Genomic DNA, 27,087 nt, shown 5'->3' with positions numbered 1-27,087 from the left:
GAAATTGTGTTTTTGTGTGTATATGTGTGTGTGTATGTGTATGTATGTGTGTGTGTGTGTATGTGTGTGTGTGCGCGCACCACTCCTCCAGCCTGACAAAGTCTTGCCAGGAATTTATGCATGATCGAGTGTGTATGTGCTACACACAGAGAAAAGTGAGAGCCAGAAAAGGAGCAGATGATAAGGAAGTGGAAAACTGATTTTGTACAAATCATCAATCAAAATCAGGTCTTGTCCTGCTGTGACATAATGATCTGCAGGTTTTTGGTATTTCTATTCTTTAAGTTATTTTTCTGGTTGATAGTGTGATTATCACTTTACTATGTGGAATGTTAAATCCTCCCTTTTGATGTAAATCAGATTTTGCACCTTCTTAACATGTCCATGTTGTGTTTTTTTTTTTTTTAAAGATTGGAAGACAGATAATGATTAAAATAAGCAGTCAGAATCATGGCTGAGTGTTTCCATCTTGAATCTGCAGTGTGCTGATGAGAATCAAAAGAAGTCAAGTCTCAAAAACACACATTCAGACTTTCAGGGTTTTATATGAAACAAACTTCAGGAATTAATCTCGTCGTCTTGCAGGGTGGCGCTTTCTGTACCGTTACTCTTCTTCAGAATCAATTTCTGGTTCACACATGTTCAGTATAAGAAGTTCTCATTGTGTAGTACAGAGTGGTTTTACAGAATTTGAGCAGAGTCAAAGGTGAGCTGGTGTGCTGGGTGGAGATAAAGGCAGTGAAGGTTTTTAAAGGCATCAGTAGCATAAAGTTACATTTAGGTGTGTTGGAAAAATGTTAAATGTTACAGATTTTATTAAGCGTTTTATAAAATATCTACAGACTTAAGCTGCCCTTCAGGTAAAAACTTCTGAATAAATTTTTACATAAGAACAGAACATAAACATGAATACAGCAATGTAAGGCGACATGGAAAAAAACACTGTAAAAAATGCATTTGAGCTGTAGTTGAAGTAAAGTACTACTTTGAACTATTTATCTTTCTGTTTTGGTGATGGTAATTTAGTTTTGTGAATTCTATCAACTTGAAATTACACTTTGTCCCTTTAAACCGGTATTCTAGTTTTGATAAGACGGCAGAAAGTAGCTTACTCCTTTAGTTTTAGCTGCATTTCAACTTTTGTTTTCTTCCAGCAGAATTACAGAGTGAAGAAACAGAAAAAAGTCCGTTGATAAAACCTTGATTTACAGTTTCCGTTTGGAAAAACTGGAAACTTCAAGTTGACTTCCCTAAAAATTAAGCTGCAACAGTGCTAATTTATTTCAGTACATCTAACTTAAACCAGTGGCATTAATATTACTTATTATTCAATTTGGATAAATTTAATCTAAATGTTTATTACTAACTGAAGCAATTGATTTAAATCAAATGCAACAATTCTGTTTTCTCAGTGCATGCAGTTTCAGTATGACCTGCCATTGCTGTTTTCTGTAAGCTGCCATATTGCCTGTTATTATAAGTGCTTGAACAAATCTGGTATTACTAATGTTGGCTAAAAGCTTACTTTTGACTGAATTACCACGGTGAATAAATCATTAATTTCATCTGTGACAGGGAAGCAGAAAACACTGAGTAAAGTAACGCAGTTCCCAAATTGTAAAATAGTGAAAAGGTTGTACACTGACATCCCCTGTGTTGGTGAAATAGTTAAACTGTCATGGTGATGTGGCAGACAGAGCTGCAGTGTTAAAGATAGTGTTCATATTTTATCATTTCATAATAAAAGTTACATTATGCCACAGCACTGTCTGTGAATACTAAAACTCCAAAAAGCTTAACTTTCAAAGAGGTAATGTCAGCCTAAACAGAGCTAGAAAGAACACTGTTTAAATCTGTATTAGATCTGGTTGTAGCATATATATATATATATATATATATATATATATATATATATATATATATATATATATATATATATATATATATATATATATATATATATATATATATATATATATACATACAAATTATGAATCAATTAAAAGAAAAATCAAAATATCTCTGCTTTCATAATTGTTTTTCTCCAGTAAAGTCATCACTGTATACATAGATTGGAGCTCTGCATTGGAAGCAGTCAGCATTTACAGTAATATGTGAGGTTTCATGCTCTGCATGCTAATAAACTAATTTCATGCCACAGAAATGAAAACAGGCAGCGGCAGGCACTTGCTATTCTATTCCACAGGAATATTATTAGGAATGGAAACAGCAATTCATTCAGACAGAACCATAAAAAATGCTTTGTGTCACTGGTGTTTTACAGTGATGAGAATAAAACCCAAACCTACTACTCATGAAGAGAAAATATACATTGAATGAGTGACTGAGTTGTTTTGCTTTTTGTGAGTTGAAAGAGACGAAGACACACATGCAGTGTAAACAATGCTGCTAAAGAAATATGTGGAGACACTTGTTGAAATTCTAACATACTACATTGGGTAAAATATCATAGTAATTATGAATAATCTTATTTAGGTTTCAGTGCTTTACTTGAATAAATGTATATCAAAAATATAAATGCAGCATGTAATATTTTATTAAATAGTGTCCATTTTTTTTAAACATATGGGATTAAGTATTTGTTGTTCCAAGGCATCGCTACAACAGAATGGACGTCATAAAACAGCCATACTACCACAACCACAACCACCAAGCCTTTTATAGTCTCTGGTCAAGGGAGTGTCTGTGTAGTGGTCACACTGTCTGATCACGGCCCTTTAAAGTCACACTTGACTAGAATGTGGATTAACTCTGGTCACAAATTTGTCACCACTGGAACTTCTCAAACTTTTTGAACACAAATTATTACATTAAACGTCTTTTCTAACCCCAGCAACAGGAATGAGAGTTTTCTCTAAGTCGGAAAAGAAGACCAATTCCATGCCGTGTTTCTATTTGTGTTCACCACAATGTAAAAAATTCTTATCTGTGATTGCTGCATTACTCTGTAAGCACATTCAGATCTGCTATTAACAGCTTTATAAACTGGTGGTAGTTTAATCTATTAAAATATATCATAATTTATAAACTGATGCTTTAATAGCCTTTGTAAATATGGTTACATTAACTTTTCAAATCCTGGAGATCATTGTGTAAAAAATGTAATAATGAGCTGGTATTGAGAAGTTGAATAAGTGTATTAGGTTTCTAAGAAGCTACAAAATACTTCTTTGACTTCATCATATGCACCACATGGTACAACGTGATGATCATCCAGCACCAAACACAACATGTGGAAACTAGGAGGAGGAGAGACTAGGAGAGATTTTCCTAGCTGTGTTCTGCAGACTAGTGCAGTCGGGCTCCGGGCAGAAAGTCATCTGATCACAAGCTGGTCACATGCTGCCGTAGCCAGGCACGGGATGCAGCTTATCTCCCTGCAGGAGCTCAGTGGAGCGCACAGGAATGACCACCACAGGATAAACCCGTCCTCAGGGCTCCTCTGAGAGAGAGAGACTCACACAGATGCATGTGTGTGTTTGAGAACAGAGACATTTCCTTCTGAACTTACTAAGAATTTCACCTCCTGCAATGCTGTGAAGTTACAGCAGTTCATCCCAGTAACTCCTGAATATTTCAGCAACCACGTGACATCAAGGAACAACTGAGACTTTCTAATGAAACTTCTGGAGACAGAAACTTCTGTCCAGAAACTTTTTCTGTCTCCACCAGACACAAGAGGGCAGTGTGAGCCTTGAATCAGAAGCCCTCCACAGGGTTGGTGATGATCACAGCAGGTTACTACAGGCAGCCAGACTCCTCTTCATCAGCTGTAATGAGAGAGGAGGCAGATCGCTGCTGATTTCACCAGCTGGAAGTGTTTCTTACGGTTATTTGACTTTTTTCATTTCAGCAACCTCATGCCTATTAAAATCCAACCCGCTGACCCACACAGATGAAAGACGAAACTGCCTGATTTCTATTACCGAGCAGAGACATCATTTGCACCTTGTTGCCCAGGGAGATAATTCGTCTCTGTAGCGATGAAATCTGAAAATCTGCAAGGAAATCAGAACATTGCTTTTCGGTCCAATCTTTAAAACAGATCTCTCCCTAAGTGCTTCTGCACTTTATGAAAAATCTTTTCCCACGGGAACATCAGTGATGGGATGAAGAGGAGTGTTGCTCTGTGCAAGTGCTGGATGTGTGTGTGTGTGTGTGTGTGTGTGTGTGTGTGTGCGCGCACCCACAATCACAGAGATGGTCAGAGGGTGTGACCTCTTGACCTTTGACCTTACGCTCCTCATCATCATCTGGAAAATGAAAGAGGGAAATAGGCGAGTAGAGCTGGAACAGTCAGGCTATAGTTGATTAGTTGCTAGGCAATAAATTAGTTTGCAGCTATTTTTATAATCAACAATCAAGCGATTGTCCTTTTTTTTTTAAAGCAAATTCACCAATTGAAACTGAAATTTTTCCTTTTCTTCAGTGACAGAGAATCTAATATATTCAGGCAAAACAAGACATTTTTATTAATCAATTAACTGTGATAGCTAATTAACAAAAATGAAAATCCTTCAGCACTAAGATGGATATATATTATCAGTGGCTAAAAGTAACGAAGCACTTTAGCTCAAACACCGTACATAAGTACAAAATTGAAGTACTTGTTCATTATTTCATCATTAATTTTTGTCACTTTTCCAGGGAAAATATTACACTTTCTACTCCGCTACATTTATCTGACAGCTTTACTTACGCTTAAGATGAAGATTGTACACAGTGCAGAGCATAGCATGCTAATAATTAAAGACTAAACTAGTGGGATCCAATCTTTTTTTGTTTCTTGTGTTTTTACAAACAGTAGCATGCTGTTGGAGTCATGTTTCAAATGTCTCTGAGCGCCACTAAATGCTGTTTTTCCCTTCTAAACCTGCAACAGGCACTGTAAAAAATGTAACAGCTTTTACTCTAATTATTTGAACAATTTACTGTTATTTTGCTGATTTATTTTCTCTTTTCTAAGTGGAAGATGATATCAAGTAATACCACACCAAAAGGTATTAATTTTTTGGTTAATTATAAATAAGTAATTAAGATTCAGTGCAAGATTATCCAATATCTGATCAAATATCAAAGATTTGAAAACAAATCTGAAAAAATGAGAACAGACTTGTGCATCAGAATTTTTCATTAATCATTCAAATCACTGATTTATCCAGTGTCCCTACATTAAAATAACAACAACAACAACAACAAAAAAACAGTAAATGAAGTAGTTCTAACTAGCTCCACCTGCAGCGGCTACAACAAAAATGTTTCTTCCTCTGTGCTTCAGTACTAATAATCTGCTGATTCCATATATAATAATATATCAGTCAGAGATCAACCCAATACTTACTTGAGCTACATTTTGCTGCTAATACTTACATACTTTTACATAAGTCGGATTATTTTTGCAGCACTTTTACCTGCAAAGAAATATTTTTACATCGCTATAATGAAACCTACACTTAAGTAAAGGTTTTGAATATTTTTTCCACCACTGGATATTTTCCATTTTAGCTATGATATATTTTTTACCAGGATTTTGCACATTCTGTTATTTCATTTCTGCAGAGTGAAACTAATGCATAGCTGCAGCCTCCCCAGCCTGTGTGCTGTCCCTGTTATCAGAGTCCCGGCATTCAGAGACACTGTGACAGCTTGTCAGCCTGTGCTGACAGTTTACATCCACACTGAGGCTGCTGTTAGTTTGTATGCACCCAGACTCTGGAACAGCCTGCCTGTGGTTTTGAGGACACACTCTCTTAAACTCGTTAAACTTTGAATTTGCATTTCTCTGCATAAAATTTTAAATATAAACAGTGTATATATATATATATATATATATATATTGCATACAAAATTCACATCTGTTTCAGTAGGCTTCTCCTTTTAGGGAAATTCCAATTATTGTTTTCTTGCAGTTATAGATCTGAGAGTGAGGGGAGACTTATTCGCTCAACTTATTTTAACATTTTTGCAGTCACCTTGCATAATATTGGAGGAGGTGGACAGATTTGGTGAAGCCATAATTGGGAAATGTTTTGAAAAAACGATATGTTTGATGATATCAAGCCATTAGGTCCATTAGCGACAGGAATCCACAGTGTGCTTTTTTCCACATAGCATAAACTTGATGTTCAGGTTATTAAAAACAAATAAGAGGCATCAAAATTCAGTCGTCGTTTGATCAGTGGAGCAATAATCACATGAGAGTGAATGTTTCATAACCGACGTCCCCGTTTCTTTTTTGGCATTATAAGGTTGTAGATTTTTTTCTCTATTTGTCCTACTTAGAGTGGGAATATCACAGACAAGTGACAACCCTGTAAATCAGCTATGTGTCTATGGCAACCATGGATATCCACTGTTATTTTGAAATGCCATTGAATAATTGATTTGCCGACTGTGACACTGAGTCTGTTGTGCTTGTGATTTCCGGAGGAGTGTGATAAAAAAGAGAATTTTACCCTATGGATGTTACACGCATGTGATGCTCACTTGTACGCAGTGATTACACAAACACTCATACATAGAGAGCGCAGGTATGTTTGATGGGATGTTCTTTCCTGTAGCGATTGTTGTGTAATCTTATTTTCTTCCAACCAGGGGACCTGTTGCTATGTGAATCACTCAGCGGTAAACGCTGCTGAACAGCTTCAGTGTCAGATCATGCACATACACTGTGTTAACTGGAGGATTTTCTTCTATCACATCATTCAATTCAATACTCCATCATTTGACACACTTTGCTCTATCACATCATCGATTAGTTTCAGTAACATCTATATTAATTCACTTATTGATCCAAATTTGCATCAATCAATTTTCAAGTGTCCCTCGTTAATGATTTGAATGTGTGTGTGTGGGTGTGTGTGAGGGAGAGATATTGACCAGCATCAAACGACACAGTTCGAGCTGATTCATTGGCTGCTTGCTGATTTTCTGTTTTACTACAACTGTGAAGGGTTGCCATGGAAATGTGACCTCAGATTGTTCTGGGATTTTATCTGTCCTAAACACCTCTGTTTAGAATATCGAAGACATGATGTGATGTGACAACAAATCTGTGTTAAATTTGTACGCATTGTGGATGTCAGAGAGAGGAAAATTTTGTCAGGTTCCGTGAAGTCTAATCCAACCTCTGATATCATAACAAGTATTGATTTAAGCCTAACAGATGAGGGTTTATGCTAGATTCAAATACTGAGGGTGGAGCCTCCAAAATGAGCATTTTAAGACAAAGTGTGTTTAAAAAAAAAAAAAAAAGCTGTCCCATCTGAGACACACCAGTTTCTTTGCCTCAATTTGGAACAACAATTTAGTAAATAATTGTAGCCTTTGCTATCCATCTACAATCCATTGAGTGGCAGTCAGTTTAAACAGTGCATTCAAGTGATTGTCAATAATGCTGTGTGTATTTCCTTTTCTGTTCTTATAGTCATCAATCTCTGGTAAATACATGACATAATATGAATGAAGGAAAAAACACTGCAAGATGTGAATATTGGAAATCAGTCATAAATTCCGCTGTTTTTGTATCAACCTGATTGTGATGCTAATGAATGAACTTTACACACAAATGGAAGCTACATGCAAAAAAAACCAAAAAACTGATTACATTCATGGGTAATATCATTGAAATGTTAAATGATTCATATCCTGTCCAGTTAATACACTTACATTTGTTTTTAGTCAAATACTGTGTGTCTGATGCTTTAAGGCGAAAGTAAAGGTCAATGAGAAGTCGAATGCAGCCTCCATTGTTTTATTTGTTAATAGTTTGCATCTCCGGCATTATTTTAAAAGTCTGATATGATCTCTCTGCAGGGATGACGCCAGTCTTGCACAAATCTGTAGAGAGATGTTTTCACAGATGATTCTTTTCAGCTATTCTTTCCTGCCTGCAGTGACTTTGCTGTTCTGACTTCCACTTTAAAATACTCCCAAGGCATTCAGCTGCATTCTAGTCAGGTCCTAGTCTGCTCTTTTTTTTTTTTTTTTTTTTAAACTCTTCTTTCAAAACTCTTGTGTGATTGTTGCGGTGTGTTTGGAATCATTGTCATGTCGTAAAATTCCTCACCCGATAAGCTGCTTGACACTGGGAGCCATCTTTTAAACTTCATTCAATATTCGAGTATACAAACCTGCATTCATAGTGCTTTCTATAAATGTCATCTCCCCAACACCTTTTGCACACATGCTGCCCCACATCAACAGACTCCCACCTCCATGTTTCACAGTTGGCCCTTCTAGTATGCCAGGTCCTCATCACACATACTGGACCCCCTTCTGATCCACACTAATTTATTTTGCTTTCATCTGACCAAAGTGAGTTCTGTCAAAATGTATTAGGACTTTCATGTTTCATGGCAAAGTTTGATCTAGGATTCTTTTTGCTTTTTTAATTAGCAAAGCTTTCTGATTTGATGCTGTCTATAAAGGAGGTCTTCACGTAAGGTCCTTTGTAGAATCAGAAGCACGCATCCATTTATTTTTCAGTAAATAGCACATTGTGCATTATGTAATTTTTTTTCAAGGACATCCACTGTGAATTCTATTGCAGGTGGCTCTTCTTGTCACCACAGTTGCAACTAAAGTCTCACAATCAGATTTCTTCCATGTGCAGGCAGTTTCCTTTCACGTGAAGCCATGTTGCATTTGTTGGCAGTGGTGACATTGCATTGCGGTTCTACTTTTTAAGGTAACTCACCTAATCTGGTTTTGTACATACATATATAAAATTAAATACCCTTCTTCACCCAGTGGAGCTAGAAATATAGAAAAATCCAGTTTTTCATTGTTTTTACACATAATTTTGTGGTCCCAGTATGTCTAGGGACCCACAAAATATAAAAAAAGACCACCCCTTTATTCCTTTCTTCTGTCCGAAAATGTACCAGTGAATAAGATGTTCAAGTTTGCAGCCTCAACAGCTGCATCTTAGTCAGATTTAAACACATACAGATGTTGAAATAGTCCATTTGGAACTGGGCTGAAATCTAGAATATTGTTGGCATGGTCTAATTAAAGATGTGGGCAATATTTTGAGCTGAAACCTGAACTACAGAATATGTGGACATGTGAGATTTACATTAACTTGTTAAAAAAAGGCAATAATATGCGGCCTTTAAAAATAGAAGAAGAACACCTAAAGATTATTTGACTTTGAGACACTTTAGCGACATTGCAGTCAGTTTAGTTGTGTATAGAAGCTATGGCTTGTTTGTTTACCATGTCCAGTGTTTGCCACAGGGGCAGTTGTCCTGTCCTTTCTTTGTGTTATTGCTCCTAGAAACCTCAAACACACACTAACACATTTCCAAATTTGTGTGAGAGTCTGTTTATTTTTGCATGTCAACTCTTATGTTTTCCTGTCGGGCCATTTGCTCATGTCAAAACCAGCTCAGAAATGTGAAGAGGACGACTGAGCTAGAGGTCAGGGTTAGTGAGGCTATCACTGCATCATCTAAAGCTCCAGCCTGCATGTGTGTGTGTGAGACAGTGTGTGGATGTGTGTAGTTCTGTGTGTGTGTGTGTGTGAGTGTACTGTGTATGTCTATGCTCTTTTAATGGTCCACTAATCCCAAATGCATTTGGCTGGCAAATTAATCCAAGCCTTGTCACAGGCGAGCACTAAACCCCCTTTCTATCCCACACTCCCATCGCTCCGTCTCCTCCTCGATCTCTTATCGTTCCCAGGCTTCTCTCTATCACTATCTATCTCCAGATGGTATCTTGGAGGTAGGTGTGATATCGAGAGAGAGGGAGAGGGAGAGAGACGGAGAGAAAGAGAGGGTGGATGACCTGTGACGCGAACGGAGCCTCCTCATTGGAGCGCATGGGAGAGAGAGAGAGAGAGAGAGGAAAGGAAAGCAGAGCAGAGGAGAGGGGGTTCATTTGTTGCCATAGTGAAAAAGTAGATTAACCACCGCGAGTATGATGCCCTGATGGACGCGTGAGGGATGCTGTGGTTCTCCAGGAACATCCACCTGCCCTGCAAGCAAAGGTAGGCCCGCATGCGACTCCAAGTTCTCCTCTGCAGCTCCAGTGGTGTCCCGATTACAGAAAGGAAAATCCTCTTTCATTTATTTATTTTCTAAACCACTCGAGTTAGTGAGGAAGGGGACGCGTCGTAAAAAAGGGACTACAGTAAGGAGGCGCTTTCTCAGATAACCCCCTTTAAAGCTCTTTACAGAAAGCATTTTTAAAAGTCCTGCAAAAAAGGGGGCCACTGCCAGCTGATAGCCACCAAATAATGTTGTTTTTCCAATCTCCTGTAATTCATTTAACTGCAAGATCCTTCACTGGAGTCGTTTTTTTTGCGACTGCTGTTTTATAGTAAGTCCCATTTCCAAATTCCCCAGAGTTGAGAACACCATTTCAGTAAGTTTTCTATTTCAGGGCGCTGTTTACACCTGTAAACGAATACAATTTGGATATTCATTAATTAAACAAATAAAAACAACTCAATTAAAAGTTGAACTGCTGTTAAAAAAAATACACAAACAAGTCTAAATAGCCTGCCAGTGTCCGTGTTACATGGCCTGAGACATTTGCAGGGAAGCGAGACGTTTCCATTAGATCTGTATTGATTTTTTATCTTTAATGATTTGATCTCAGTTGGTCTCTTAGGTGGACGCTGTATAGGTTAATGGCCCTTTACTGTGACCGCTATGAAACTTCAAATGTTATCGATCCCCTTCACTGCTTCGTTACCCCAGCTCACAGTGTCACCTCTGATGCCTGTTTGATCAGAGAGGCAGAAAGAAACACAGCAGTCCACCTTCATCCTACCAATTACAGTATAACGCACTGAGAGGGGCTACTGATAGTATACAGGGTGTGTGCAATTTTAAGCATCTGCGTCCATTTTTTTTATCTATTAGAATTTAAACGGGGAATTAAAGGATGCTTGTGAGTGCAGGAATTAGGGGCAGAGGATATAAGCATATAGAAAAAGATGAAGACATGGAATAAAGCGTATTTATGAGACGTAGAAAGTTAGATTCCGGAGTATAACCTCGTTTTACAATCTTATTGCAGTATTTTATTAGTTATATTTCGCCCTTTTCCCCCCTCAACTTGTGTAATTTCTTATTGTTAACTTACATTATGTACAACGCGAAACAACGCAAATAGGAGTCAGTAATTTACATTTGTAGGCTTTTTTGAGTTATTGAATTTTAAACAAGATACCACGTGACAATAATTTGTGCGCTGATTGGCTGAATCAATCTCGAAGAGTCCAACAGGTGTTGGCGAAATTTGTTCCCCCTTGAATTTATTAAAACTTAGCTTAGCTTAGCTTAGCTTTCTTTCCCGGTGTGACAGTGGGTCGAAATTTGGCGATTTGGAGTTTATGGTGGGAAAAATTCGGTTAGGGAGGGAATGGAGACGCAGCACTCAGCGCTAAGCCGTTTTCCGCACTGTGGCGCTGCTTAGCAACGCTGTTCGGCTAACGTTCGCGCAGGGATTCATGCTAGTAGCCAAAATATTATCCAGAGTAGCCGTTAAGCTAAACTAAAAGACTTCAAATGCATCGTTTGTTTTATATGAAAACGGGTAACGCTGAAATAGTTTACAGGCAAATGTAGTCGCTCCACGGTTCGTGATCGTAAACTAAGAGATAGACTTGACTAACTTCAAGAAATTTAACCATTGTCCGCACAGTGGCACTGTTAGCCTCGTTGGCTACACTGTTCGGCTAACGTCATCGCAGGGATTTATCCTAGTAGTCGAAAATCATCCAGAATACCCGACAAGATAAACCAAATGATTTTGCACGTCTCTGTTATTGTTTTATGTGAAAACAGATACCGCTGAAAAAGTTCACAGGCAAGTGTAGTCGCTCCACGGTTCGTAATATTAAGCGAAGAAATAGAATTGGCTAACTTTGGCACAGCCCAGCCACACACGCAAGAAACGGGCTGTCTTTTAGTCTACAGTCTAGCAGCATGTCGGTTCTTCCGACCCGTAGGCGCGTTGTAACAGCCGAGAGATGAGAAGGGACGAGTGGAGGTAAAATGAGAAGGTGAGTAAAAAAAAAAATGGAGAGTGCAAGATTAGGAATGGTGCTTACATTCATAAAGATGGAGAGCATGAGAGGGGCACAGAGGAGACTGGGGTAGCGGAGAGGGGCTGAGGAGAGGAGGAGCAGAGGAAAGAGGTGGGATGAAGGAGAGGGGTGTTTGGAGAGAGGCTCAGGTGTGCGTGACTGGAAAACGGAGGAAGCTCGGAAGCTGCACAGCGATCAGAGGCAGCTTTGGGGTGTTTGACATTGGAGTACACATTATCCGCTGCATATTTTCTTTATGGAAGCAACTTGCACCCTGATTATCAAGCGGGACCGTGCAGTTAGAGAGACATAGGTTCCCACAAGGTAATTCTCACTGTTCAGATATTGCAGAAATATACCCTCGATGAAATAGCACCGCATTTCATTCACTGGGGATGTGTCTTGTCTATCCTACTCTGTATTCTGCTCAGAGTGATTTTGTCGCACTTTATTGCCTACCTACTGTTCCTGCAACATTCGTTACTTGCAGTTGCATGTCAGCTAGTTATCCTTGAATTAAATTATAGTCCGGTCACGGTGTAACCTAGTTAGAGAGAGCAGCCAGTTGCACAGATGTATAGGACATACAGCCATGCCAATGAGACAGAGAAGGATCAGAAAGCCGGTTTTCATCGGTGCATGCTGTAGCCATGTTCATTTCAGACGGTGTCTCTGTCATGTTTTGCACCGTTCTCTCGTAATGAATCGTGTGTGTGTGTTTGTTTGGTTCGGTGCAGATTATGGTCTCTGATCTCTTTTTGCGGTTGACGGATGCTGCGCTGCGCCAGTCATTGTTGTTGTCTCTGAATGGTATTTCTCCTTGGCGAAAGGCAGTTTGACTACACGCTGCATGTCGGTTATTAATCAAGGGCTTGCAAAAATGTCACAAAAGCCAGTTAATTACTTTAAATGAACGCTATAGTAACATTGGCAAAACAGAAATGCAAAAAATGTAAAAGTGCAATCACGTCGCTGGAAACTACGATAGGTAGACAACGACTGGAGGCTGCAAGTCCTTTTAAAACATTGCAGGAGAAGTGATTTAAGGTCAGAGCTTGTTTATGGGAGTTATGCAGGCGCTGCTGTCACACCTTGTCGGATGTTACTGCAGCAGGTAGAGTCGTTAGTGTGCTGACACTCCCTGATGACAACGACTATACATGTGTTACTGACACTGTGCAATATTCCCATAGGGAGCTTATGGACATCAGACTGTACGACATTCAACAGCAGGTTTACAATGACATACTTATTGACTGTCTGATGTAGGAATTGTCCCCACGCTACATTGGATTCAGAAACAATTTGATGATGCTTGATAAAGATTGTCATACTTTTTTTTTATTGCTGTGTTTAACAAGATCGACAGAGAAAATGGAATTATCTGTAGCACTCACATAAGATGTAGCACTAGAGATGTTACTTTAGGGAAAAACCAAACACACAAACATGGAAGTAGAAATCAGAACTTGAGTATTGATGCCTCCTACTCCTAGTGATGTCCGTCTGAGCACCAGCAACTGTCCTAGTGCTACTGAAATAATTCTCGATACAAGGCTGCAGTTAGCAATGATGAAAACAAACCTTTAAACTTTTAAAACATGCTGAAACATGCTGTTTCCTGGGGCTGTTGCAGCAGAAAAATAGTACCTCTGTCCATTCGGGAACAAGAGGCCCACATTGAGACACACTGTCACAAGCCTACTCAGCAAAAGCCTTCCCTAAATAAGCAAATGTGTACACACAACAGAAAAAGCAGAATGACCCATTTTAGTTTCCGGCAAATAATTTGAGAAACACTGTGATAGGCTGTCAGTAGACTGTGCCTATATGCTTTGTGATTGTGTATAACATTTATGTTCCTAAATTTTCTGCTGTGATCAGAAGGTGGTAATAGAACACAGAAATATTTTTGTATTGTACAGCTGTGGGTATCTTATACTACTGTTCTCATGCTGGCACCGAAACATATGAGATAGATGCACAAATCAGGAGGGTATTGAAAGAACAGTCTTCTTCACTTGTAATCTGCTGTGGGTGAATGCACATCTATTTGTAAGTGGCATACAAGGTGCCTGCATTTTCTGTTGAATTTATGTGTCTATGTGTGAAAATGTGTGTCATGAATAATTGCAGTTGGCTCACTGACGTGTATTTGTCGTAGGATGCTTTCTTCTCCCCTCATTTAACCCGTCAGTTGAGTTTTTACTGCTTGCCAAAGTCAAGCTGCTTAGATAATGAAAAGAGCATCCCCAGCCTATTTTGGAAACTCCAGACGCTGCCCCCTGCCCCTTCATTTATTACAAACTGAAATGTTTATGTGTCCTCCAGAACAAGAAAATACACGTATTTGCATGCGAGGGAGCCTTCTAAATATAATGTGATTCTTAATGTCCCTGTTTATCGTGCAGTAAATTAAATGCTTTCTCAACAAACAAAACAGTGTGTTAGCACTAATGAAATTTGCTGAATTAAAGTAAGGCAGAGAGGGAGGGAGGATGTTTGTTTCTTCCTATGTTGTGTGTTTATGTCTATAAAAGTTGATTTGAAAGGTTTTGTAATGCCCTTGTGCGTAATTTGGATAGAACTAAATATATAAATGCCTAATGGCATGTGTGAGATGTTTGCTTAGGGAATGAGGATTTGATTTTCTTTTCCTTTCAGCTATCGTTAGGCCTCCGCAACAAGAGAGTGACACAGAGGGGAGCGTGACAGAGAGACACAGCATGTATGTGACTGAGTGTACTTTGCAAATGAAACAGTGGCTTGTGTCAGGAAGAGGGAAATATGTAGAGAAACGTTTTTGGTGAGAAGGAATATGTCTATGGATATAGTTAACGGTGGAATTTTCCTTGAGGACAGTTGAAATGATGTTTGGATCTTTATGTTAATGTGCTAGTAGTCGGAGAGAACAGGGGGCTGAGACACAGCTGAGTATGTGTGAGACAGAGCAGAATTTTGTTTAAATTGTTCTTTATTGGTGTAGCAGTTAGCCCCGTTGCCATCCTGGCACTGTCACGTTAATTACGTTTAGTGAGACTCTCTGTCCCTTGATGCCTCGTCTTTTCTTGCTCTGGCTTTCTTTTTTCCTTCTCTGGCTCAGTCTGTCTGCCTCTGGTTCTCTCTTTTTCCTCCACATTTCCCTCTTTTGTCTCATCTTCCCTTCTCACCTGCATTTTTTTCATTTAAGGCACTCTTTTTTACTCTTGTTTCCCCTCCTTTCTTTGTTTACCTCTCATCTTTTTTTTCTATATTTCAGTGTTCTCCACCTTCATTTTTCTATCCACTTTCTCTCTCCTTCCCCCCGTTCCACCACTATGCTAACCACCAACATCCCTGTCACGACCTTGATCCTGTTTTGCATAAGCAGCGGATGCCATACTCTGAACCGTCTGTCTGAACCGTCCCCAGTTCCCCTGCTGTTTATGGTCAATTAAATTGCTCCATTGCAGTGAAGTCAACTATTTGTGTAGCTCTGAGGTTAAGCAAATTATAAGGCTTGCCCATTGATGCTGAGGGATGACTACTTGAAAGTTTGCTCAGGGGAGGAAACTGATGTCCCCTCTATTTGGCTGACTGTTCCACGCAGGATTCTTGGTGTATTTCTTGGAGCTAAATGTGTCCCATATGTCTTTTTAAATCATCCACTTAGTGGCTGGCTAGCCCACATTTTGCAAAAGAGGATTTTTTTCACTGTTGCCTAACCTCTGTTTGCACTTCATTAAAGGGATGCATTATGTAATTTATACTAACAAGACACATGCAGGTGTCTACCTTCTTTCTGAGAACAAAGGGAATATATAATACTTCTGAACGCATTTTTTCTTCTCAAAGGATCATATAGCAGTCTTTGTTCAGTCTTGAAAACATTTTAATTTGTAATGATAATACTACAAGGATGTTCAGTTAGGAGAGAACACCCAAAAGCCACTATTAAAGTAACACCATTAATGCAGCAGGAGAATAGTGTGTAACATACCCATAAGAATGATTTAGTTCGAGTTGAGAAGCAGACACTTGACTTATGGTATGCTGATGAATTTTCTCAGGACTTACCTGAGCTTTTCAACAGCTGAGTTAATCTTCATGGAACAAAACAAAAAGGAATTAAAAAGAGAAATGGGACTGCCAGTGGTTTAATGTGACCTTGTTGGTGTAATAGTAACAAAAGTGACTGCTGTATACAATTTTTCAGACACCCAACAATTCCTCACAGCAGCTGTAAGGTGTGATAAGATGTTGCACTTGTGTTATTGATATTATGTTGACAGTGGTGACTATGCTCAGTCACAGTGATTTAGAGCTACTCCCCATGAGGAAAAGCAGCAAGACTGAAAAGCTTGGCTGCTGTTTATATAGCCTACACACAGAGTATCAGTGTATAGTCTGGATTTTTGCCATCATATTCAGTTTCATTAGAAGGAAAAAGTGACTCCTCATTATGTTGGTTACATTAACGGTCAGTGCAGTGGTTATTATGTTAATATTCTGCCGTGCAGTTTATATCCAAATTTCACTTAAACATCACATATTCTGACACTGAAGTTTGTTGTAAATGTTTTCCACACCAGCATGATGTCAAGTGAACGTGAATGAAACAGCTCAGGCTTTAATTCACTTTCCCCCACTTTCCAGGTAAAAACACAACCCTCAAACATGACCCTCATTTATAACGTGTTTGGATTTAATCTTATACTTTATTGAATCTTAGGTACTTAATCTAGTTGTAATTGACAAAAGTAGATGTGCTGACCTGCCAGCATGTCAGTTCACCTGAGATTATGTGAACACACATCAGAATGCTTGACAAAACTCTTAATTAGTGTTTCTGTGACATCCAGCACCACCTGTAATTGTAAATTCTAACAAAGCCTTCTCTGCTCACAGGTATACATGGATATGCCTGTCTGTCATCTGTTACTGTGGAGACCAACTCTGCCATGTAATTGGGGAAACCTGGAGTTATTTCAGCCAATGAGACTTAGTCTAGCTTTTCTTTTGAATTTCCCAGGTTGCACTGCTGCACCTATCTCAGCTGCTGCAGTGATGGTCCCATCTTGAAATCCAAAGGGAAGAAAGACAAGTCAGAAGAAAGGAATATACTGAAATCATCAATTTTCAAAAACTCATCTGTGCCACAAGGTCTTGCCATGGCCAGGAAAAGTGTTTCTCGGACAAGGAGTTTCCTGTGACGGCTCTACGCTACAAATTTGAAATTTGCTACTGCGCTTTTGCCTGAACAGACCAAGATGATGCTTTGGCTGCTGCTAGTCCTGGCCATCTGGGACGGGCCTGATCAAGCTGACTCTGCCCACTCCAATGAACGGCGAGTTGTAGCACACATCCCTGGTGACATCATCATTGGAGCGCTGTTCTCCGTCCACCATCAGCCTCCTGCTGACAAGGTAATTTTGTGTTTGCAGCTTGGGTTGTGTGTTGTAATCCTGCCTGAATTTGAAGGAAACCCTGGAAATGTTTCAGAAGTTACTTTTTAAAATGTACGAAATTCTAGACAGAAAAATTATTGGATATAATTTTTGGCCAAATTTGCAATCTATTGTACCAAGAGTCATAGTGTTGCTTTGCTTGTTAGGACCCAAAGAACACATGTTGTTTGTAAAATGGGTACCCCAGTGTGAGTCCGTGAACATTCAAGCTCCATTAGCTGCCCCAGGAACCAGTATTCACCCACTGACATTTCAGCTTTTTCCATCTCATTATAGATAATTGCAAACAGGAAAAAATAACTCTTTGAGTATGGTAGCCATGTGACTATAAAACCAATGTTAGTTAAAAGTGAAGCACTTATATGGTAAAAGCAGTATAAAATTAATAATAATCTGCAGAAAATATGCATAAAATAGTGTATCTGGAAAATTAATACCATCATCAATGGTGACAACTTTTAGACAATATTATCTGTCAGTTCAGTTTCTTCTTCCACCCTGTCTACTCAGGTACATGAGCGCAAGTGTGGTGCAGTGCGAGAGCAGTATGGCATACAAAGAGTGGAGGCCATGATGCACACATTGGACCGCATCAACGCTGATCCATACATTCTTCCCAACATCAGCCTAGGCTGTGAGATCCGGGACTCCTGTTGGCACTCAGCTGTGGCTCTGGAGCAGAGCATCGAGTTCATACGGGATTCACTGGTTTCCTCTGATGAGGCTGAGGAGTGGGGTGGAGGAGGTTCTTGGGGAGGGGGGGGGGGAGGTGGAGGAACGACAATGAAGTGTGCAGACCCCTCTGCTACTCCAATGCGAGGGAAGAAACCCATTGTGGGTTTAATTGGACCGGGGTCGAGCTCAGTGGCCATCCAGGTCCAGAACCTGCTGCAGTTATTCAACATACCACAGATTGCCTACTCTGCCACCAGTATGGACCTCAGCGACAAGGTGAGCCCATTTACCTGTTGACAAATGTTATTGAAGCTGTGCAGATGCAGGCACAGAAATATTTGAGAGGATCCATTAAAGACTAAATGTTTTACTGACACTTTGTCACCTTAATTATGCAAAAAACGTATCCATTATGCAGTTAGTTGATTGTTCTATGTGCTTCTGAATAACTGTCCTTATTGCTGATTTTGTTACCATTGTTTTAGAGCCTTTACAAATACTTTATGCGGGTGGTGCCTTCAGATGCCCAGCAGGCAAGAGCTATGGTGGACATTGTCAAGAGATACAACTGGAGCTACGTGTCTGCTATACACACTGAAGGTACAACCACCTACACACTCTGTGGCTTCTGAAGTCTCTCAAGTTTGAATAAGCATACATGTACTCTTGCCTTCTCCTTTGTCTCTCTTTTTTCCTCTATATCTTTGTCTCATGATGTAGTATTGTTTTGCTCCTCATTACATTTATTTACCCGTGTCTTTTAAATGACCCACAGTGCTCTCAGAAAAGAAGAAAAGAAAGAAAGTTGTGATGCTTCAAGAAAGGAGGAAAAGCAAAAATGTTTTCTTTCAAACAAGACAGGAGTATTTTATCAGTGCAAGGACAAGAAGGAAGAGGAGAAAGGAATGTAATTGACAAGATCAGTTGCACTGTAGCAACACTGCTGCAAGAGAGGGACGGAGAAGTGGTTTTTAAAGAGATGAGTTTTCAGCTTATGAAGGCAAATATGATAACAATGGATTTACTGTTCCTGAGTTGAAGCTAGCTATATGCCAAGAAGCTGTTGAAGCGGTAGTATCCCAAAGTAGGGGAGTAGATCAGCAGGTAACGGCTGGAGGACAGTGGGAGTAATAGGGTCACAAGAACAGATAGTTATGCCAGAGAGCTAAAGAAGATGGCATGTCTGCCGCCACTGATTTCAAAGTACTTCTCAGTCCTCATTGAATAATGGCTAGGGAAGAATACATGGAGACCTGGAGGAGGACTGCATCTGTTGAGACAGAGAAAATCATTTCTGGAGGAAAGGAAATGTGTTTCAGTTGTGTTACTCATTCATTCACTTACTCACTCTGAAGTTAGCAGTGAGTCACTTGGTTTACTAGTGGAAGATGCTGCAGATAGTGAGACAGCTACCTGAGCTGGAGGACAATGCATTAACTGCGCTTGTGTCCACGGAGAGAAGGGTTGTTGAACCTGAAAGTGTGAGATAAAGAGCGATAAGCACACACACTCATACACACACCCACATGTTGAGGGCAGTAGATGTTGGCCTCTGGCTTTGCTGCAGGGCATTACAGAAGTATTTGACTTGTGGTATCAAGAGTGTGTTACTGCTGTGCATGTTTGTTTGTTTCTTACTGTGCATTGGAGAATGCATTGGAGAAGTAAGAATCTATAGAACTTACAATTAGGCAAAAATGTGTTGCGCTGCAGTAGCTATTGACAAGCTCATAAATGGAAAGTATAAAGCATATTGTGCAAATTTGACCTGATTTCCATGAACCGCTGGAAAATAGTAAACTAATTTGTGCCAACATATAGCTTAAAACAGCAAGAAACAATAATTTATATGCTTTAAGACTCTTGAAAGGGTTTGAGGGATTTTAGCATTTTACCCTCTTCTGAATTCAATATCAGATTTTCAGTTTTTATTCTAAAACCTTTCAGAACTCTTGAACCAGTTTCTGCTGTTTGAAAACCATTACAATTACAAATGGGTCAATATATAATTGAGGGACTTTTGAAGTCCATGGGATATATCTTGCATACATTTTTATTAAAAGTAAAAAAAATAATGTTTTTTATGTTCATTATGATCATGTCTTTACAAATTCCATAATGATTTATTATGGAAACAATCACTTATTAATAAAGAAATGACTGGATATCCCTAAAATGTCAACTAAACAAACTAGCTAAACAACAATATAATGAGCTTATTCAAAAATTGTTTTGACTGTGTTCTTTTTATTAATTGAGATAATCATGACAGATATTTCTTTTTTGGCAATATATCGAATTTTGTATGGAAAATAACAAATTGTGTCTGTGTCAATTTCCGTGAGAAATCACTTTCTAGATTCTGGATTTTTTGCATCTCAACAGGTTTACTACAATATCTTTATAAATAACTTTCAGTTTCAATTTTACTCTATATATAATATTTTAGAAGAATCTTTCTCTAAAAATGCCATGTGGTGTTTGCTTATAGGCGGCCATGTTGATTTTAGGCCTGAAAACAGCAAAAATGTCAACTATGATACCTGTCATCTATGTTACAATAAGTCTCGCAATTATGTATTGACCCAAATAACGAAGCAGAAAGATCTAATTGAACTGTTGCAGTTTTGAGTTGGGACAGGCTTAATTTTCAAAACTTCCAGCTACAACGAAAAAGTACAAAATTTAAATTAATTCTCCAAAAAAAATTTTCAGAAATGCTGAGTTTGTACAATTCTAAGAATTACATACATAGCAGCAGAATATGTAAAGAACAGGAGACTTCTGACTTTCGTGCACCTTATTTTTCAATAGCTATAGTTCCTCCTCCAAATACTAATTTAGAGCAAAAAGTGCAATTGTGTATTTATTAGAGATTATATGAATAAAATTCATTGGAAAAATCTGACTGCCTGAACTGAAGTGAATTGATCAGCTGATGTTTTTTTTTTTTGGAAGATTTTTCACTCTGTTGGAGTTATGGGTCATTTTAAAAACAAGGATGATCAGCGCTGGCTAGATGTAGGAAATCTGCAGAGTGTTTTGTATCCTGAGATTTGCCAATAAGTGCCAGAACCTAAGAATAATTGGGACCTTTTTTGCCCAGATAATTAGTCATATTCACACATTTTTACCTGCAAATGCTTGCACAGTAGGGTTGTGTTATAGTAAATGTTTAGTTGAAATTGATTGAGAAAGATTCAGAATGTGATGCACTAAGCTTTTGTAAATACATTGATTGTTGTTAGCTAAATCTGAGGAAATTATATTGTTATTTACTTGAATTTTCCCATCTGACAATTTAATGGGGTTTATCCACAGATGTTAAGACATATTGGCAAATCTGCCTGAATTTGTTTATGTATCTGAAGAGCTACGGACAAATCACCCTGCATATTTACAAAAATACGGTGTCAGAATAACATTTGTCTTGAATGTGACATTTATTTTTTCCTTCTTATGAGCATGATCTCCATATGTGTGTGTGTTTCTGTAAGCTTGCCTATTAATCTTCGCAACAAGACAGGGAGTGTGTATGCATGTGGGAATTTGTGTTTGAAAGGGTGTTTGTCGTTCTGTTTGCAAATCAGGAAAGTATTGGTCTTACACAGACAGGTAGGTTTGACCTTCGAACTGGTCTTCAAGGACGACTGCTGCCTACTCAAAGACAATCAGTCTCAGACACCAAGAGTCAGAGAGGGAGGGTGGCATAGAGAAGACAGGAGGACTTAGAAATGGTTTGTGAAATGAAGGGGGAAGCAGAAAGACAAAGGATAGAGAGGGATGAAGGGAGAGGACTGAGAGGAAAATGAAGGAAAAATGGTGGAAATGAGGGTTTACTGAAGGAAAAAAACAGACAATTCGTGACTGAGGAACATGATGGAAGGAAGAGAGAATTGGGGAACCAATGATAATAATGCCAGAAAACCACAGAAGAGAGAATTCAAGGTTCGTGTGTGTGTTCTAGGATGTGGAGTGCTGGGGATAGATAAGAGAGCATACAGGAGCTGCAGATTCAGAGAAAGATTTGGGAGGGTTATGGAGACTCATTAATTCTCTACATTAACATTTTGCATCTAGAGGCTAAAGACGGGGGAAACTGATAAGCAAGAAACTGAATTATACATGTAATATCTGCACAGTAATTACACTGAAGTAATGAAATACTATTATAGGGGGTGGATGCTGTGAGTATTACTGTCTCAGTGGGAGGATATATTGTACATGCCCGAATTTATGCATGTAATGTGTGGAGTTTATCACAGCTTCTTTTCACAATGGACCTGCGATGCAAAGAAGCCTCTCTGGGCTAGACAGTATTTCTTTACAGTTGGTTGTGACTGCAATGCTAAAATCAATGCACAGCCCAGTGCTGTTTCTGGGGGTTTGAGATGAACATGTGAGAGCTCTCAAGCCAAGCAATTCCCTGCAACCCCTAATGTAAAGCAGCATGGTCACTCTGTGACTGAAGTTTAAAGGGGGCATGTTAGTACTCCGCCAAGGAGCGCGGCGGAGTTATGTGGCGATTGGCGTATGTTTTTCCTTCCATCTGTTTGTCTGTGCGCAACATTGCTCAAAAACAGAATAATGGATTTGGATAAAATTTTCAGGGAAGGTCAGAAATGACACAAGGACCAAGTGATTAGATTTTGGCAGTGATGCAGCTTACGGTTTGGATCCAAGGATTTGTTAAAGATTTTTGTATCATTGCGAGGTAGTGGCATAGCGCCACTGTAACTATGACTACAAGTGAATACTATGTCCGCTGCCTGCTGACGATCACATGATCCACTGCTGCGGACTTATTGAGACTTATCCGTCGGAAATCATACAACGACTGAGCAGCCTTGGCGAAGTACTGTGCTCTCTGAGTGCTTTTCTTGTTCTTTTTGTGAATACCTGTCCAATCCTCAAACACTAAATGACACCCACTTTTTTCAAACCCAACTTTCGGGTAAGGCTGGACCCGAATATCCGAATATTTGGTCGTAACGGTGGTATCCGAATATTTATTTTGAGATCCGAATATTTGGATCCCCCCACATGAATTGAGTACAGTGAACATTATTCCATATGCTGATATAGCTTTACTTGACAAGGGACTAGTGACATTATACAAAAGGGCCATATGGCACTAGGCTGTAAGTTGAATGTGCCAGTAAACTGCAGGTCCTACTGAATGTGTGAGCTGTGGCCGGAGATCATAAACCACCACAAAAATCTTTTTCATGGTGACCTGTTGCTAGCTAAGCCCCCTAATTGTTTCTGTTTGCCAACATGAACTGCCTGGCCTGAGTGACCACCTCCTGCGGTCGCTACAGTATTGAATAGTAAGAGGCTCCACCCGGTGGAATAACCAGGTACTTCAGCTGATATACAATAGATTTTCTGTCTTTTGTTAATTTATTTATGGCAAATAATTAACTGTAATTCATTAACATCCTTAGTGGGACGTGTTCTGTCACAAGAAAAACAGCATAAATGGTACCTTCCCAGTGCGCTGATATCGATGGTTTAAGAGGCAGCAGAAAAGTCTGCCAGTTGTTAGAATAAAGCCTTGAGGAGACCAGCTTGTAGCTGAGGATACTCATCTGCTTCACTAACTGCTGTGAAGGGATAGAGAGGCGCTGTCCATTGTTCTTTGTCAGCATTTTCCTTTAATCTACTATCCTCCAATTGTATTGCTGCTCATTCTATTGCTACTATGTATATGTGTTATATTGATAAAATGCATACATAGTCTGTTCAGTCTCACTCTTTGGTCACATTCTGTAGTAATCTGATGATAAAGCAAACTATTATTGATTTGCAGACATGGTTACAGTTGGGATTCAGTGTTCAGTATTTGTTTAAATGAAGACATTCATCATTATCTTCATCTGCAATGAGTTTAATGTTCCTTTGTCTCACGCTTTCTTTGCCGCCTTCTTTTGTCATTTGGCTCTGTGTTTCTCTGTTCAGCTCAATTCAGTTCAGTTCAGTGGATTTTATTGATGTGAAATTTGGCATGTATCATCCAACTACGCTCTAACAGAAATTGATCAGTCTCTCAATAAATCAAGATGCCAACCTACTCTCCATCTCTTCTTTACCTGCACTCGCTTTTTGTTTTTCTCATTTCTTTAGATAAATTTTTCTTTATTGGCTCTTTTATTCTGGCAACGCAGTCGTCTCTCCCCTTCCATCCTCTGTTTTCTCTCCCTTTTCTCTCCCATCATCGAGCTTTTTACCATTCGTTCTTTTGCTCTGACTCTGTAGCACGATATTGCCTTTGCCTATTTGTCGTCCATGGCAGGATTGAGGAAGGTGGGATGGTTTGGGCCAAGCAGTGTAGAGAAAGGTATAATGAATGGGGAAGAAGAGAATGACTGAATCTGCTCACATTTTTTTAAATCTTTGTCTCTGGTAGTGTTGCCTAAGGGTGAAAATTCAAAATGGGTCATGGGCCAGTTTCTGGTGGGTCCCCATATAACAAGTATGCTTCTGTGGTTTAATGAGCATGGGTCACAGGACTACATCTACTCAAAGTAGCTCTGCCTCAGGTTTCAGAGCTCATACTCTGGGAATCCATTTAATGTTTTAACCCTCTGAACCCCAGAACCCCTTGGTGGGTTTGAAAGGCAAGTTTTTTTTTTTTTTAAGAATTTCAAAAATTACATCACTTGTCAGAGCAAGTCATTGTAAATACAAGAAGAATGTTTCCTTTCTGATGGCACTTGAATTAATAATGTGTGACGTCTGGTTTCATCAGGAAAAATGACTAAATGTAAGTTTATAAATGGGACATTTCATTAACATCACTTTATTCAACATTTATTCTACTTTATATATAGAATATATTTGTTTATAGTACCTGATATGCTATTGCATGTATGTGTATCTTTAATGTAGTAATGTAAACTTTATGAGTGATCTTTTTTGGTTTTCTGTAGCGCTTCAAATGCGATGTAGGGTTTGAGGAGAACTTGGAGAAGGTATGAGAAGGAGAGACATCATGAGGCATAGAAGTAGAGGGCAAGAGGATGCCAATTACTTAATGATGTTTACAGCTGCATGTTGTTTTTTCTGGCTGAAGCTTTGACAGGAGGGGATAAGGAAAGAGACAAGGAAGGCAGAGAGGGGAAAGAGAGGGAACATGTAATTGCATGTAATAGACCTGAGAGGAGTGACACGAGGATGAGGATGATAATTGAGAAGGATGGAGGAAGGAAATGAAGGGAGAAAAGACAGAGCCACCTGTCTCTGCCCTAAATTTTACTGCCTCTTTTGCTGTTGCTGAGAAGAGGAGAGTAGAAGAAGCAAGTAGATAGAGGTGGAGGGGAGGGACCTTCAGAGAAGGCAGAAGGAGCTTCAGCTATGCATTTGATTACATGTTGCAATGTATTGTAACAAAGCAGATAAATCACACGATGAAAAGAGATCAAAGAAGATGAGGGTGGAGGGGCATGAAAGTGAGTACATAGTGAGAATGAATTCTTGTCATTTTTATCTTTCACGTTTTTCCTCCATCTTGTATTATTTTCTGTTTGTCATTAAAATTGTAGATTTAATAAAAGACAAATAGCTTTGAAAAGGAGAGAATCAAGAGGTAAAAGGGACAAAAAGGTGCAGAGAGGTGTAACAGAGAAGCTGTGAATGTGTAATTTTAGTTGTTTTTTCCAGTGAAGATGATGACACACAGAAAGTACCACATATGTGAAGGGAACTTGAGGTTAATATTGTGTGTGCAGTATAGAGTGTTTTGCTCCAAAATGTGATAGTCACCATTTGGCAGTTATGTGTCATTATGTGGATGGTCTGATTGATGTTATACTGCAGAGAAATAAGGCCAAAATACAATATAACAGGGAGGCACCAGGAGACAACAGCAAGAGGGTAAAGTGAGTGGATGAAAGGCGTGATTGAAGCAATAGAGACTGAATGTTTAAGGTGAATTGAAGCAAGCAGGGGGTGCACTGAGTTTAGAGAACTGAAGGGACTGAAGAGCTGTTAATCCATAATTGTATGAACTCTTGTTAATTTTGCTTTGCAAATGCAGTTAGTGAAGCCTATTAATGCTTTGTGTTTCATTTTCACAGATCAAAACCCAATTCAATGTCTCTCACGTTTGTCTGAGGTTCTTTTCATGGTCAGTTGAAGCTGTGGCTCGTTAACAATCAATCATGTTAGAATACTAATTACCTTTTTATTCTGTCATCCTCTAGCCTGCCTTTCTTTTATCAATTATCTTACTTTTATGAAACACATTTTTCCTACTAGTTTAGTATTAAGTAGGGCTGCTTGACAATAGTAAAATCGTGATTATTTATTGACTTTATGGACTAAATATTTTTGTTGCAATTTCACATTCAAATAAACAGAGCACTGCTTTTCATCTCCACATTGTACTACATTCCTGCTAATGCACAGATTTTTCCTTCAAAATAAAATAGGCCTGCTGTGATTAGTTGACATAATTGATTATGTTGACACTGAAAATGCCATGTTACCCTGTCCTTTGCAGTGTCTGTGGTGCACTTGTTTAATATGCTGACATTACTTTTGTACTTTGTTTAGGAATTTAGTAGAAACTTACATTTCTTTTGGAGTTGCACCATGGAATTAAAGGGAAAGCTGTTTTAAATTTTTCTATGTTGAAGTTTCCAGTTTAATTCGAATTTTGCACTTTGTAATTTTGTGAATTTATTTATACAATTTCCTGTGCTGCATTATACAATGACATAAGGTTTGTCATAATGAAATAAAATGAATTAAAGGGCCTTTTGCTTTTTCGGTGGAAAATAGCCATTTAAATTAGTCAACGATCAATATATTAATTGATAGAAAAATAGTTGCAAGCTGGCAGCACTAAAATATGAATCATGAAAAGATTCTTCTTCACCTGGATTCAATGCATCTCCT

At 38.8% G+C, this 27,087-nt stretch overlaps 1 protein-coding gene across 5 annotated transcripts in view; it reads left to right on the top strand.

Annotated features, from left to right (window-relative positions):
* Positions 1-9,752: 9,752 nt before the first annotated feature.
* The window catches only part of grm5b (glutamate receptor, metabotropic 5b), a 73,507-nt gene continuing 56,172 nt past the window's right edge, over positions 9,753-27,087 (top strand). The window contains exons 1-4 of one of the 5 annotated variants that reach the window (XM_035951063.2): positions 9,753-10,015; positions 17,076-17,469; positions 18,022-18,462; positions 18,672-18,786. In XM_035951063.2, the coding sequence (XP_035806956.1) occupies positions 17,314-17,469; positions 18,022-18,462; positions 18,672-18,786 (712 nt within the window). In that variant the 5' untranslated portion in view covers positions 9,753-10,015; positions 17,076-17,313. Of the gene's footprint in view, positions 10,016-11,346; positions 12,041-12,221; positions 12,389-16,951; positions 17,470-18,021; positions 18,463-18,671; positions 18,787-27,087 lie in introns of those variants that run through there. The other 4 variants (XM_035951061.2, XM_023276406.3, XM_023276407.3 and 1 more) reach the window with 4 other exon arrangements.

The sequence above is a fragment of the Amphiprion ocellaris genome, chromosome 7 (genome assembly GCF_022539595.1).
Source record: "Amphiprion ocellaris isolate individual 3 ecotype Okinawa chromosome 7, ASM2253959v1, whole genome shotgun sequence".
NCBI lineage: Eukaryota > Metazoa > Chordata > Actinopteri > Pomacentridae > Amphiprion > Amphiprion ocellaris.
Note: the sequence above shows the minus strand (reverse complement) of the source record. Positions and strands in the feature narration are given on the sequence as shown.